Genomic DNA, 11,854 nt, shown 5'->3' with positions numbered 1-11,854 from the left:
GTCTTGTAAGGTTGAATGAATGATTGTGCAAAGCTTTTAACTTGATCTGAGAATGGGAAATGGGAGAAAAATATGTTCAAACTTTTTACCACACAGACAAAAAGAATTGATATAAGCTTTGTAGAAACCATAAACAACCATTTTTTAAATAAAAAAAGCTTATATTAAGCGAAGTTATATTAATTAGTTTGTATCAGTCTTTATTGAGGTGGCAAAGAGCCATAGGTATCCACTGCCCATAGGTTGCAATGTCACAGGTCAGTTTGAGGCCTTCTGTAACGATTGGTCTTGACCCAATGTTACACGCCGAGTACCTGGCTTACGTTGTGAAATAAAGGCCGTTGGTCGCTGGGCCACATGACAGCCTGGTTAAGTGTCTGCCATAGAAACTGATAAGCTTTAAATCCACTCCACCCATAGATCTCAAGGTCTAATATGTCATTATTTACTAGCAGCTGCAATACTTTTTTTTCCCAAAAGACTGATACAATAACAAAATAAAATTAAAAAGTGACAATAACTAAAAATGTTTCAAATAATATTATTGTATTCAGAAACTCATAGTGATAATACAACAAATGTCACAGGTCACGACGTTACAAACATAAATCTGAACCTACCAGGTGCTGGATTCTGCATGAGGCCAGGTTGCGAAGGAACCGTCGACTTTTCGGAAAAACATTTGCTTAGAAACGCCTGGATATAAACAAATAAATATAAAAAAATAAACAAGCAAAATATACAAATACTCAAAAAAAAAAAAAAAAAGCTTTATTATTGGAAAGAACCCCACACTTACAGCCATATATCTTAATACTGTAATTTTTTCCCCTTCTCGATATTAAACAAAACTAATTGATTACCATTATTTTATTAAAAAAAAATGGTTAATTTTTTAAATTGATTCATGCCTTTTTAGAAAATGTTAAATAATTGTGCCAAGCTTTAACTTGATCCGAGAATGGGAAGTGGGAGAAATAACGTGTTCATAAGTTGAACCAGAGAGTCGGACCGACTGACGGACAGCAAGTTTATTCCATCTTTGTAAAAAAAGAGTTTGACATGAGAAATCTTCTCAAATATTTCAAACCAAACAATCAACAGAGTGTCAAGTGAACGTAAGGTCAAATCAAAAGTACAAACATTGAAGCACTAAGCCATTGTGTGTGCGCGCGTGTGTGTGTGTGTGTGCCATTTGTTTACCTAAACTGACATTATCATTATAAACACATGTAGTGAGGATTTTCATACAAAAGTTTAATCACAGTAATCTGCTCTTTGCTTACCTTTGTATTTTATAACATCCGGTTTACACAATAATGACTTCCTCACAAAATAATGAGAGAAATAGCAATGAAAGCGATTTGTGAAAATGTGGAGGCGATATTATGAAACCAATATAACAGGTAAGAAATGCAAGAGAGATTGGTAAAAATTGTGAAATGAATAAACAAACTAAACGATGTCAAGGACACATTAAAAGATCTTTGTTGCTGATTAAATAAAAAAAATAAATAAAACGTTTGACTATGCAATGTTTACAAGTGCATTGAAATTATATATTTTTTAATGATTAGCTTTACATCGGCGTCCGTATTTTTTACACCGGATACACCAAACGTGCATTATGAAAAAAGCTGATATTAAGGTAGTAACACCATTAAATACCTTGTCGAATCAAGGCCAGGGCTTTCTTCTCTATGAAACTTGTCAGTCTGCGGGTAGCTCGGAGATAGCGAGTAACAAACACATTGGGCGCCAGGTAGATGAGGTTCTGCTCCCCACACCCAGTGGGCAAACGTAGTAGCTCCGTGACGCCCTCTATCATAACCTGAAGGGTTGGTCCAAGCAAGTCACCTGGTGAATATAACGCACAAATCCATACACAAACAAGCACATTATTTAAAATCATTTTTAAAAAAGCGTATCTAAGGGGGAGAAACCCTACATATTTAGCGGTATCTGTGAATAGTGAAGGATTAATTTCCCCTTATTGGAATTGTAATGTACTAGATTAGAGAGTAGGTTAGTTTTGTTAGACAAATATATTGTGTATTGTTTTAGTGACGGTAAAAGTAGTGACGTAGTAAGACAGACTAATGACGTAATAGACTTAGGCGAACAAGAGACCATCTAGAAGTAGGCTGTTTTGAATAAGTAGGTGAATAGTAGTTAGAAATGGCGACATTTGATAAAGACTGGACCGATTTCCCACTGATCATTAAAAGTCTCATTTTATAGAATTTAAGATGTTATCAAGTATGTTTTAATTAATAATGTTCTGTGGCTAATGAGAAGTAATAATTAGTAAGGAGTGACGGCAGATGATATTAGCCCACAACAGAATCAAACAGACTAATTAACTACCAGCTAAGTAATTGACATTTTTAAATATTTTTTTTTAATGATTCATGTCTTGTTTTGTAATTGTGCAAAGTTTAAATTTGATCCGAGACTGGGTGTGGGAGAAATAACATTTACAAACTTTATACCAGACAGTGTGAGTTAATAGAAGCTTTGTAAAAAAATGGAAACATAAAAATATAGAAAAGCAAGCAGTGTTCTAGTTGACAGATATACACATTTATAAGCACTGTCACAACATGCAGATGGTATGACGTGTTGTTATGCCGGGGATTTTACTTGAATTCAATAATTAACAAAAATGACGATCTAGAATCACAATTGACGATTCTTTGATAAGACAAAACTCTGGAACTTTATTTAAACACAACGTAAGTACAGTTTATGTACAAATTACAAGTCAATGAGCATGAAACATATTACAAAGGCTTTTCAAACAGAGCTCTTAGAAACGTGACTCTCTACAAGGACATTATTTATTCGACTCCCTTTTCTTTCTTACTACCGCCAATTCTCTGGCGCTAACTCTTTTCAAAAAATGTCTTTGTTTAATTTCAAATCAACCAATAGATTTCAAACATACTAATCACGTCCCTTGGGTAAATCCTGACGTGTCTAAATTTGAGGGTTAAATCCCGAGGCTCATGTCGAGGGCTTATATTTTCTTTTAAAAGTGAAATGTACAAACAATTCTATAATGTAATCTGTGACAAGCACTAAGGCTTATTTCAAGTGTTTCTCGTGTATCTATGCAAATCCTTCTGCGACGTATTCATTTTGCCCCTTCCAGCGAAGACAAAGCGCTCATTCGAAAGAGAGGCTAAAGAACTCGTTTAGACTCAAAGTAAAGTATCCGCCACAGACAAGCACACAGACGGCCAACTGGAAATCAGAAATCTTTGTTGAGATGTGACAAAATGTATCCAAATACTGCTCTAATCTAATATAATCTAATCTTATCTAACCGCTATAATCTATCTTCTCAATTACATTCTATTCTTTTTAATTGCATAACTATAAAACCAGAACTAGCGGCAATTTACATAGGCTCTCAGCATTAGTACGACAAGCGTAGTTGCAGTAGGACTAAAAGGAAGATTTAGATATGAAATATAAAATGAATATCTTAACAGTCGAATATTTAGTAACTCCCGTATCCTCAAAAATCTATCTTTAATTAACGTATTTTATCCTCATTCTCAAATAAAACAGAATTACTTTTTTTTCTTTAAATTGTTTTGTATAGCGAATGTTTAATGCTTTAGCATGCTCAAAGCGCTATGACCCAATCTCTTTTGTGGCCCAGTAAGTGGGGGGTAGGAGGTATGCGGGGAAAAGGTTTTCAAGCTCTCAGCAAACACAACTCAGCTCAAGTTGGGTTTGGAACTCGAGACGCCTTCAGAGGTAGTAAAATTGTAAAAAAAAAAAGGATACAATCAATACGCAGTAGTGAAAAAAAAAGTGAAAGCGTTACACAGACTAGCTTTTAGCTTCAGTATCTTCTTATGTCATTGGCATATTTAGATTGATTAGAATCTACCAGCAGGAACAACTCACACAATTCATGTGATAGTAAATGGTAATGTTTTGTCTGGCCCGTCACGTTATTGTAACCCAGTAACCCACACTGCTGACATGTCGAATGAATGCGCTAATTAACAGAGAGCGGAGATAATGGAAGTCCTTATAGGCCTTTAATATATTCGGACGATGTACGAGATTTAAGTGAGTATTTACACAGACAAGTACGTGTTTGTTAATGTCTTCTGACCTACTATTTTAATTTACGAGGGATGTGTTTCTCCTATAAAATTAGACTCGTTGAGTCGCATTCTAGAAACGTCCCTTCAGTACTGACTTGATATTGTTAATTAGTCCTAGATCTAAGTTGACTTTTAACTACTCACCCATAGCATGTACAGAACAGCTCTCTGTGTCTGGTATGACCTCCTGGGGAAGGTCGAGGTCAAGCTCCACGTTCTGTTTCTTCTCTGCTGATCTGACCTCATCTGTCCAAATGTAATACATGGTAGAATGGGTTGTATATCAACTAGTCCACTGGATACACCCGGTATTGGGATATAAACAACACAAATGATATAACAAAGCTCAATAAAAAAAAAAAATAGGGAAATTATTGTGTGAAACATTTAATCCCATAAAAGTCATTGTTTGTCATAGCACAGAGGGAGAGAAAGAGAGAAAAAAGAGTCGACACAGACAGACAGACAGACAGATATTTAGATAGATAGATAGATAGATAGATAGATAGATAGATAGATAGATAGATAGATAGATAGACAGACAGATAGACAGACAGACAGACAGACAGACAGATAGATAGATAGATAGATAGATAGATAGATAGATAGATAGATAGATAGATAGATAGATAGATAGATAGATTGATAGATTGATTGATAGATAGACAGATAGACAGACAGACATACATATAGACATATAGATAGATAGATAGATAGATAGATAGATAGATAGATAGATAGATAGATAGACAGATAGACAGATAGATAGAAAGACTGATGGAGATGATATGAACATTGTAAACAAAATTGCATTTTGTGCCTCATCAAAAAGGGTCCCGGCAACACAAAGCGTTCCTTCACCTTTAGAGATGTTACATCTGTTAAATATGTAACATGTATTGTAGGTCTATGTAACCTACTTTGCCACTTAAAATGTTACACCCTGTTACATTCTCCGTTATGTCATTAACTGAACCAAAAAGATGGTACTCTTACTTTTCATGTTGAAAGTATGATTTGAAGACCTGCTTCTGAGGAAACGTTTACCACTTGGGTCCAGCATGACAGAGATAGTGTGGATCTTCTCCAGGCCTTCACCCTACCAAGAACAGAGAGACAAATAATCTCAATTAAAACTGAGACAGACACAGTAGTGTTTAATTTCATCTCAAAATAACTTATATTGAAATGTGAATTTGCAAGTCTAAAACTAGCATTTATCAACTAGCATATTTGTCAGCTAGCATATTTGTCATCTAGCATATTTGTCAACTAGCATATTTGTCAACTAGCATATTTGTCAACTAGCATATTTGTCAACTAGCATATTTGTCACATCACATGTCATCTAGCATTTTTTTTTCATCTAGTAAATTGTCATCTATCATACTTATCATCTAGCATAATTGTCACCTAAGATAATTGTTATCTAGTTTATTTGTCAATTAACATTATAGTCACCGAGTATATTTGTCATGTATCATATTTGTCATGTAAATCATTTGTCATCTACCATACTGAAAAGTGAGTTTACAAAATCTAAATCCAGCATAATGTTCAACTAGATTATTTGTTATATAGCATAGCTGTCATCTAGCATAATTGTCGCAGAACATATTTGTCATCTAGCATAATTGTAATCTAGCATATTTTTCAATTAGCAAATTGTCACCTACTATACTTATATTCTAGCATAATTGTCACCTAGCATAGTTGTTATCTAGCAAATCTACCATATTACCATCTAACATAATAAGTCATAAAACATAATTGTCATAAAGTATAATTGTCACTAAGCATAGTTGTTATCTAGCATATAAGACTCAATTTGTATACTGAGAAAAATGATTGAATAGTGGGCAACCACAATATTGGCGCCCCATCACGATGTATGTTAACCTTCTAACTTCCGACCCTGCTCTATAACCGAAGTACTATTAAGTGAACAGCTAACCTCAACCCTGAGCGTCTTTTCCACAGCGTCCCTGCCCCAGGTGGAGAAAGCCTTGACTACAATGGGAAAAGTGCCGATCTCCAGGGGGACAATGGGGAAGTAGGCAGAGGCAGCATCATTGGGGTCGATCTCCAGCTTGACGTAATCCGTGGCGTCTCCTGGCTGCCCAGAGTAGCAGACGCCGTCGACACTTTGTAGGATCAGGTTGACCTAAGTAAGTAATATGTATTTTATTCAGTGTAAGAATTATATTGTCGAGTGTTAACAGTGTAATATTTTCAAGTAACACTACCATGGTCAATACTAATATTAATATTTTTATGAGCTAATAACGCGACTCGTATCCATGCATGCTTGAAAAATGTCCAAGTTAAAAATGCAGTCTACGAACCATTTTTATTTTGTAATACAAAGGGCCTAATCGTAAAAAAAAAGTATTTGTATAACATTTAATTATATCCACGGTCCCGCTTACCCTTGAATGCTATGCTACTAATTTTTGGTCTAGAATGCCTATAAAGTAATAAACCCGCCAATACCAGAGTCACGTGACACCTGGCATGTTACCAAGGCGACATACCCTGATCTTCTTGGTCATGTAATTGTAGACGGTGGCTCTGACCTCCACCTGCTCCAGCCTGACCACACTGTACGGCAGGTCTAGGTGAACGAAAAACGAAGTAAAGGTGGTCAGTTCCAGCGGCGGCGCCACACAGAGCCCAGCTTCCACTGACATGCCCAGCGCCTCCACTGACCAAGTGGTTATGGAGTCCGGTAGTACAAAGTCAACGTCAGCACGACCCTCGGCTCTGATGTAAGAAATCAAAAATACATTTTGTATCGTAACATTTTAATCACATGGTAAAATATTGTAACATATTGCTACATATAGCTAAATATTGTAACATTTTTTTATTCCCCTTGGAGACATTGCGATCTAGGGGGCAGATGATGTTAAAATCATCTGTTTCTGCGGCCTAAAGTTAATGAGAGTGTCTGTGGCCAGCACAACGACCAACAGCCTTTACTTTTCCCTAACTAATGTCAGGTACCCATTAGAGCTGGGTGGACTCAGAGGTGCCCGAAAATCCCGAGATTAAATCCCAGTCTGCACCAGGATTCGAGCGTGGGACCCCGGTTTGGAAGCCAATCGCATTAGCACTCAGCCACCGCAACTCCACATATTGTAACATTTTGTAACATATTGCTACATATTGTAACATATTGCTTCATATTGCTACATATTGTAACATATTGCACGCACTGTAATATATTGCTAGATATTGTAACATATTGCTATATATTGCTACAAACTACTTTTTTCAGTTTCAGAGGTTCATTCAGAAATGATGATTTTTTAATCCTAATACAAATTTCCTGCAGTACGGCTGGGGGGGGGGGGGGCAGACAGGGTTTCAGCACAGTACCATTAAGACAAACTTCTGAGCGCATACCACAGGACCAGGCAGCCATATCGCCACATTTGTAACATATTGTAGTATAATGTAACAGTATAATGTAATAGGCATATACTGTATTTGTAACATCGCAACCAAGCGCAACAATATGCAACACATGGAGTCACACTGTAAGATATTGTACTATTTTACAAGATATTATTTAATATTGCTACGTACATTGACATAGTATACACACCCAACCTATATTGTAAATCCCAAGACATGCTACAACATAAAAGCCTTACCCTAGATTGTATTCCTCAAACCACCAAGACTCTGGGAAGTTGGTTCTTACAGGAATGTTCTTCATGTTGGACAGATCATCTTCATCAAAGTTAAGTTCGATGTCCTCTGGGAGTCTTTCAATGGAAGTTCTCAGTCCTGGAAATAAACTCAATGGTTTTAATTTTACCCTAACTTGTTGAAAACCTAGTACAGTTGGTATGTTCTTTAAACCGCGGATTAGAAAAGAATTTCATCGTGCTTCGCCCCTGATGCTTTTTACTTTCTCTAGAATTTTATCTCAGATATTGGAGTTGTTATCTAAGTCATTCAACTTATGAATGAGAAAGAAAGAGAAGAAGAGAAACTCATTTTACAACCATGTCTTAAGCAAGACATTTTGAATCTTTGACTACTAAGAATCTCTAAAACATGTATTTTCTGACCACACAGCTCATGTAAATCTAACAATTTTAAAGCCTTCTCCGTTAAGCTATTCCAAAATTCATTGCGATCCTAGTTAAAAACTCACTTATTACTTATTTACTTAGTTACTTATTACTCTAGCAAGTGACCAGTTTTTCTAAGTAAAGTCAGTATATACTAAGACAATCAAATGTTTGGCTGACTGAAAGTTACTAAGTGTAAATACTAAAAGTATAATAAATTAAGTAGTAGGAAAAGGTATAATTGATGACATACGGCCCAGAGCGTCCAGGGATAGCGTTCCTTTCACGAAACTCCTGCAGCACTGGAAGAACTCCCGGACACAGAACTCGGAGTTCATCGTCTTCTTGAGTTCTTGGGTGGCGAAGTAGCAGAGAGCCAAGGTGGCGTTGCGAACCCGGGCTCCTTCCACACAGCAGATATCTCTGGCACGTTTCCCTGGCCAAAGATACAAATAGAATCGTCGCTTGCATGACATTTTGGCATATTTCTCCATCAATGGTATAGTTTATCAAACAGTAAACTTTATTCTTTCAATTCATTTTGATTGATGTAATTCTTAGAACTTCTAAATAAATTATAAATTAATCATCACACTAATTTTAAAATGCTGTTTTTCCAGAGGATAAGATAAATGTTACACTAATTTACGCTGTATTACTAGAGGATAAGATAAGCGTCACAATAATTTAGGTTGTATTACTAGAGCAGTGTTTCCCAAAGTGGGGTACACGTATCCCCAGGGGTACGGGAAGTGTTTGGAGGGGGTTCGCGTTGTGCCTCATTAACTATGCTAATTTTGTAAATACCCATTTATTATGTTCTGTTAATAAATTAAAGTATGGGGGGGGGGTGAGGGGTATGCAGCATTACAAAAATGATAAAAGGGTACACATAGGTCAAACGTTTGAGAAACACTGTACTAGAGGATAAGTGTCACACTAGGACTTGAGAAATAAGTTTACCTACTTGCTTCTGGAGACCTCTTCTTCCTTACGGCTTTGTCCACACATCCATCCACTGTCTTAGGGGTCATCGGCAGGTCGGCATTGGTCAGAGCCATCAGACCAGAGTTCTACATCAACAAGATGAATAATTAGGATTAATTTTTCAATCTTCATATTAGTTACAATACAACTGCTCTATCCAGAGTATTCGTGCCCTTATGGCGTCGGCTTGGCGCCCTAAGTCGCCTAAGTAAATATAGCAACCCACAATTAATTATAAATAACTATAACTAACACACGTTTGAGCGTTAAACATGTCAGAGGTTAAGGGAAAGTGAAATAAATCAAAGATCAACGGAAAGTTAAATGTTAGATGTCAAAGGGGAAGTTAAAAAAGGTTATGGGTCAAGAGAAACTTAAACAGGGCAGCGGAGAATGAAAGATCAGAGGTCAAGAGCAAATTTAACAGGGCATAAGGGAAGGTCATACAGGTCATATGTAATGTCAAAGTTAATCAGGTCATATGTCAAAGGAAAGCTAAACCAGACAAAGGTTATGGGAAAGATAAACAGGTCAGTGGTCAAGGAAAAGCTTCGAACTTTTCTTTTACCTCAAAGACTTTGGCAGCGTCCTTTCCTCCTCCAAAACCACAGCCTCGATCGTGAGCAGTGATTTGTTGAAATACCTGAGAGACGTAGCAGCAAAACATTGAACAAAACAAAACAAAAAAATATTTCAGTCACATGCGTCTATTAAAATTATAATTCAAACAAAACATCAATTGTATATTACAGTAATTTGCATAATTAATAAATCTTTGTAAAACGAATGCCCAACACTTGCATACATAATATATCACCACCCATTTATTTTAATAGCTAAAAATAAAATACTTAAAACCGATGACAACTATTTCACGCAGGCGCGACCCAGCCATTGATGCGGTTCTTTCCGGCCCCTGGAAATTTCTGGCCATAGTTCATAATAAAGCTGCAGAATATCTGTCCCATTGAACTCGATGACCCAAAACCCTCCTATAGAACAAAAAACAATATGGAGAACTTCCTGACATAGAAACCACTGCGCGGTTCATCTCAGATCTAGGATTACTGATCTGAACCGTCCGACATGTAAAATGAGAAGGAAGAAGAAGAAGGACTCGACGAATTCTCACGTTTTTGAGGCCCGCGACATAGGCCGGAAATGTATGTGGCCCGGGACTAAACAATGTTGAACTTTGACATCACTAATAATAAATAAACAACTGCAGACATCCCTAACAACTATTTGTAGAATGGTGAACGATCTAGTGCACCAAACTATTTTCCCATTCAGAGGAAATCTTCGCCGCATCTAACAATGGTTAAAAGGAACAATTTTATGTTTGTATTTATACTTTACTTTATTCGACTATCTGAAGACTAGACCAATACTAGACCAATACTAGCCCAATACTAGACCAATACTAAACCAATACTAGACCAATACTAGACCACAATACTAGCCCGATACTAGCCCAATACTAGCCCAATACTAGACTAATACTAGCCCAATACTAGACCAATACCTGATGATGACGTGTACTTACCGATTGTCTGGTCAAAGTGCTGTTCTTCAAGCGGTAGACCGCACTGTCAACGGCCACGACCCCAACCACCATGTAGGGCTGACCCGTCAGTGTAACTGTGCCGATGTCTCCAGGCTTGAGAACCTTCTTCCCGTCATTCTCGCGCTGAATGTGAAGCTGTGTCTCGGAGAGAGAGAGGGGGGGGGGAGAGGAGAAAGAACATTAAAAGTCTTGCCAGGAAATATTATTAACGCTTTTGTTATTAAACTAGCAAAAACTCAATACAAAACAAGAAATAAGTCCGATGTACTAAGAGTTGTGTACTGTCTACAGTTGTAACACGTGATAGATAAGCACACCTAAAGAGTACGCTTACAGCAATAAATCTTAAGTACAAATCAAGTGACTAGTATAGCAAAGATTATTATTACTCAATAATCATCTAGGACAATCTAGGTATTGCTGTATTCTTTAGTAATGATAATCTTGCAATACGGAAGTGAAGCATGGCAGGAAAAAAAAATCTAAATAACTTCCAGCTCCGTTGCCTAAGGCAGATCTTTAAAATAAGGTGGCAGTTAAAAATAGCCAATGAGGAAGTGCAACAAAGAGCAGGGTGCCAGGACATCCGCTGTGTTATCAGCAGCAGACGCCTTGGCTCGCTTGGCCACGATCATAGATTGCAACAATGTCGACCCCCACAAGACTTTCTCTATGATGATCTAATAGAAGGCAGGAGACCGCTGGTCGTCCATTTTTACTGTATACTGATGTATGCAAACGCGAAATGAAGCTCTTCGAAATCGACAGTTGGTAAAAAGTGGCACTGGATAGATCCACATGGAGAGAGAGCATAAAGGAAAGGTCTCGGATTGCAGATGCCATACACAACAATAGTAGAAAGAAGAGTGAACATGCAACGGCGCCTGGTGATTATAGATGCTTAACCTGAGACCGCAGCTGTGTATTAAGGATTGGCCTCTTTAGTCACACAGGAGGTTGTAAAGGGAGGATTGTATTTCCGGAGACGTAAAATGCCACAGAGAATAACGTTGCTATGGGAACGGCTGGAGCAATACATGTTACGTAGAAACACAGCTGTCGTAACCAGAGAAACAGTTCAGACACAT

At 37.2% G+C, this 11,854-nt stretch overlaps 1 protein-coding gene across 1 annotated transcript in view; it reads right to left on the bottom strand.

Moving 5' to 3' along the window:
- LOC106056350 (A.superbus venom factor 1-like) overlaps nucleotides 1-11,854 on the bottom strand; it is a 117,097-nt gene that overhangs the window by 50,548 nt on the left and 54,695 nt on the right. The window contains exons 14-24 of the mRNA XM_056040057.1: nucleotides 10,746-10,901; nucleotides 9,768-9,842; nucleotides 9,180-9,285; nucleotides 8,466-8,648; nucleotides 7,787-7,922; nucleotides 6,662-6,890; nucleotides 6,082-6,291; nucleotides 5,124-5,226; nucleotides 4,272-4,373; nucleotides 1,669-1,857; nucleotides 621-696 (exon numbers count right to left, since the gene is read on the bottom strand). Coding sequence (XP_055896032.1) covers nucleotides 621-696; nucleotides 1,669-1,857; nucleotides 4,272-4,373; nucleotides 5,124-5,226; nucleotides 6,082-6,291; nucleotides 6,662-6,890; nucleotides 7,787-7,922; nucleotides 8,466-8,648; nucleotides 9,180-9,285; nucleotides 9,768-9,842; nucleotides 10,746-10,901 — 1,565 coding nt within the window. The remainder of the gene's footprint in view (nucleotides 1-620; nucleotides 697-1,668; nucleotides 1,858-4,271; nucleotides 4,374-5,123; nucleotides 5,227-6,081; nucleotides 6,292-6,661; nucleotides 6,891-7,786; nucleotides 7,923-8,465; nucleotides 8,649-9,179; nucleotides 9,286-9,767; nucleotides 9,843-10,745; nucleotides 10,902-11,854) is intronic.

This window comes from Biomphalaria glabrata, chromosome 9 (assembly GCF_947242115.1).
Source record: "Biomphalaria glabrata chromosome 9, xgBioGlab47.1, whole genome shotgun sequence".
In the NCBI taxonomy this organism is placed as follows: Eukaryota; Metazoa; Mollusca; class Gastropoda; family Planorbidae; genus Biomphalaria; species Biomphalaria glabrata.
This window is presented reverse-complemented; position numbering and strand designations above follow the sequence as displayed.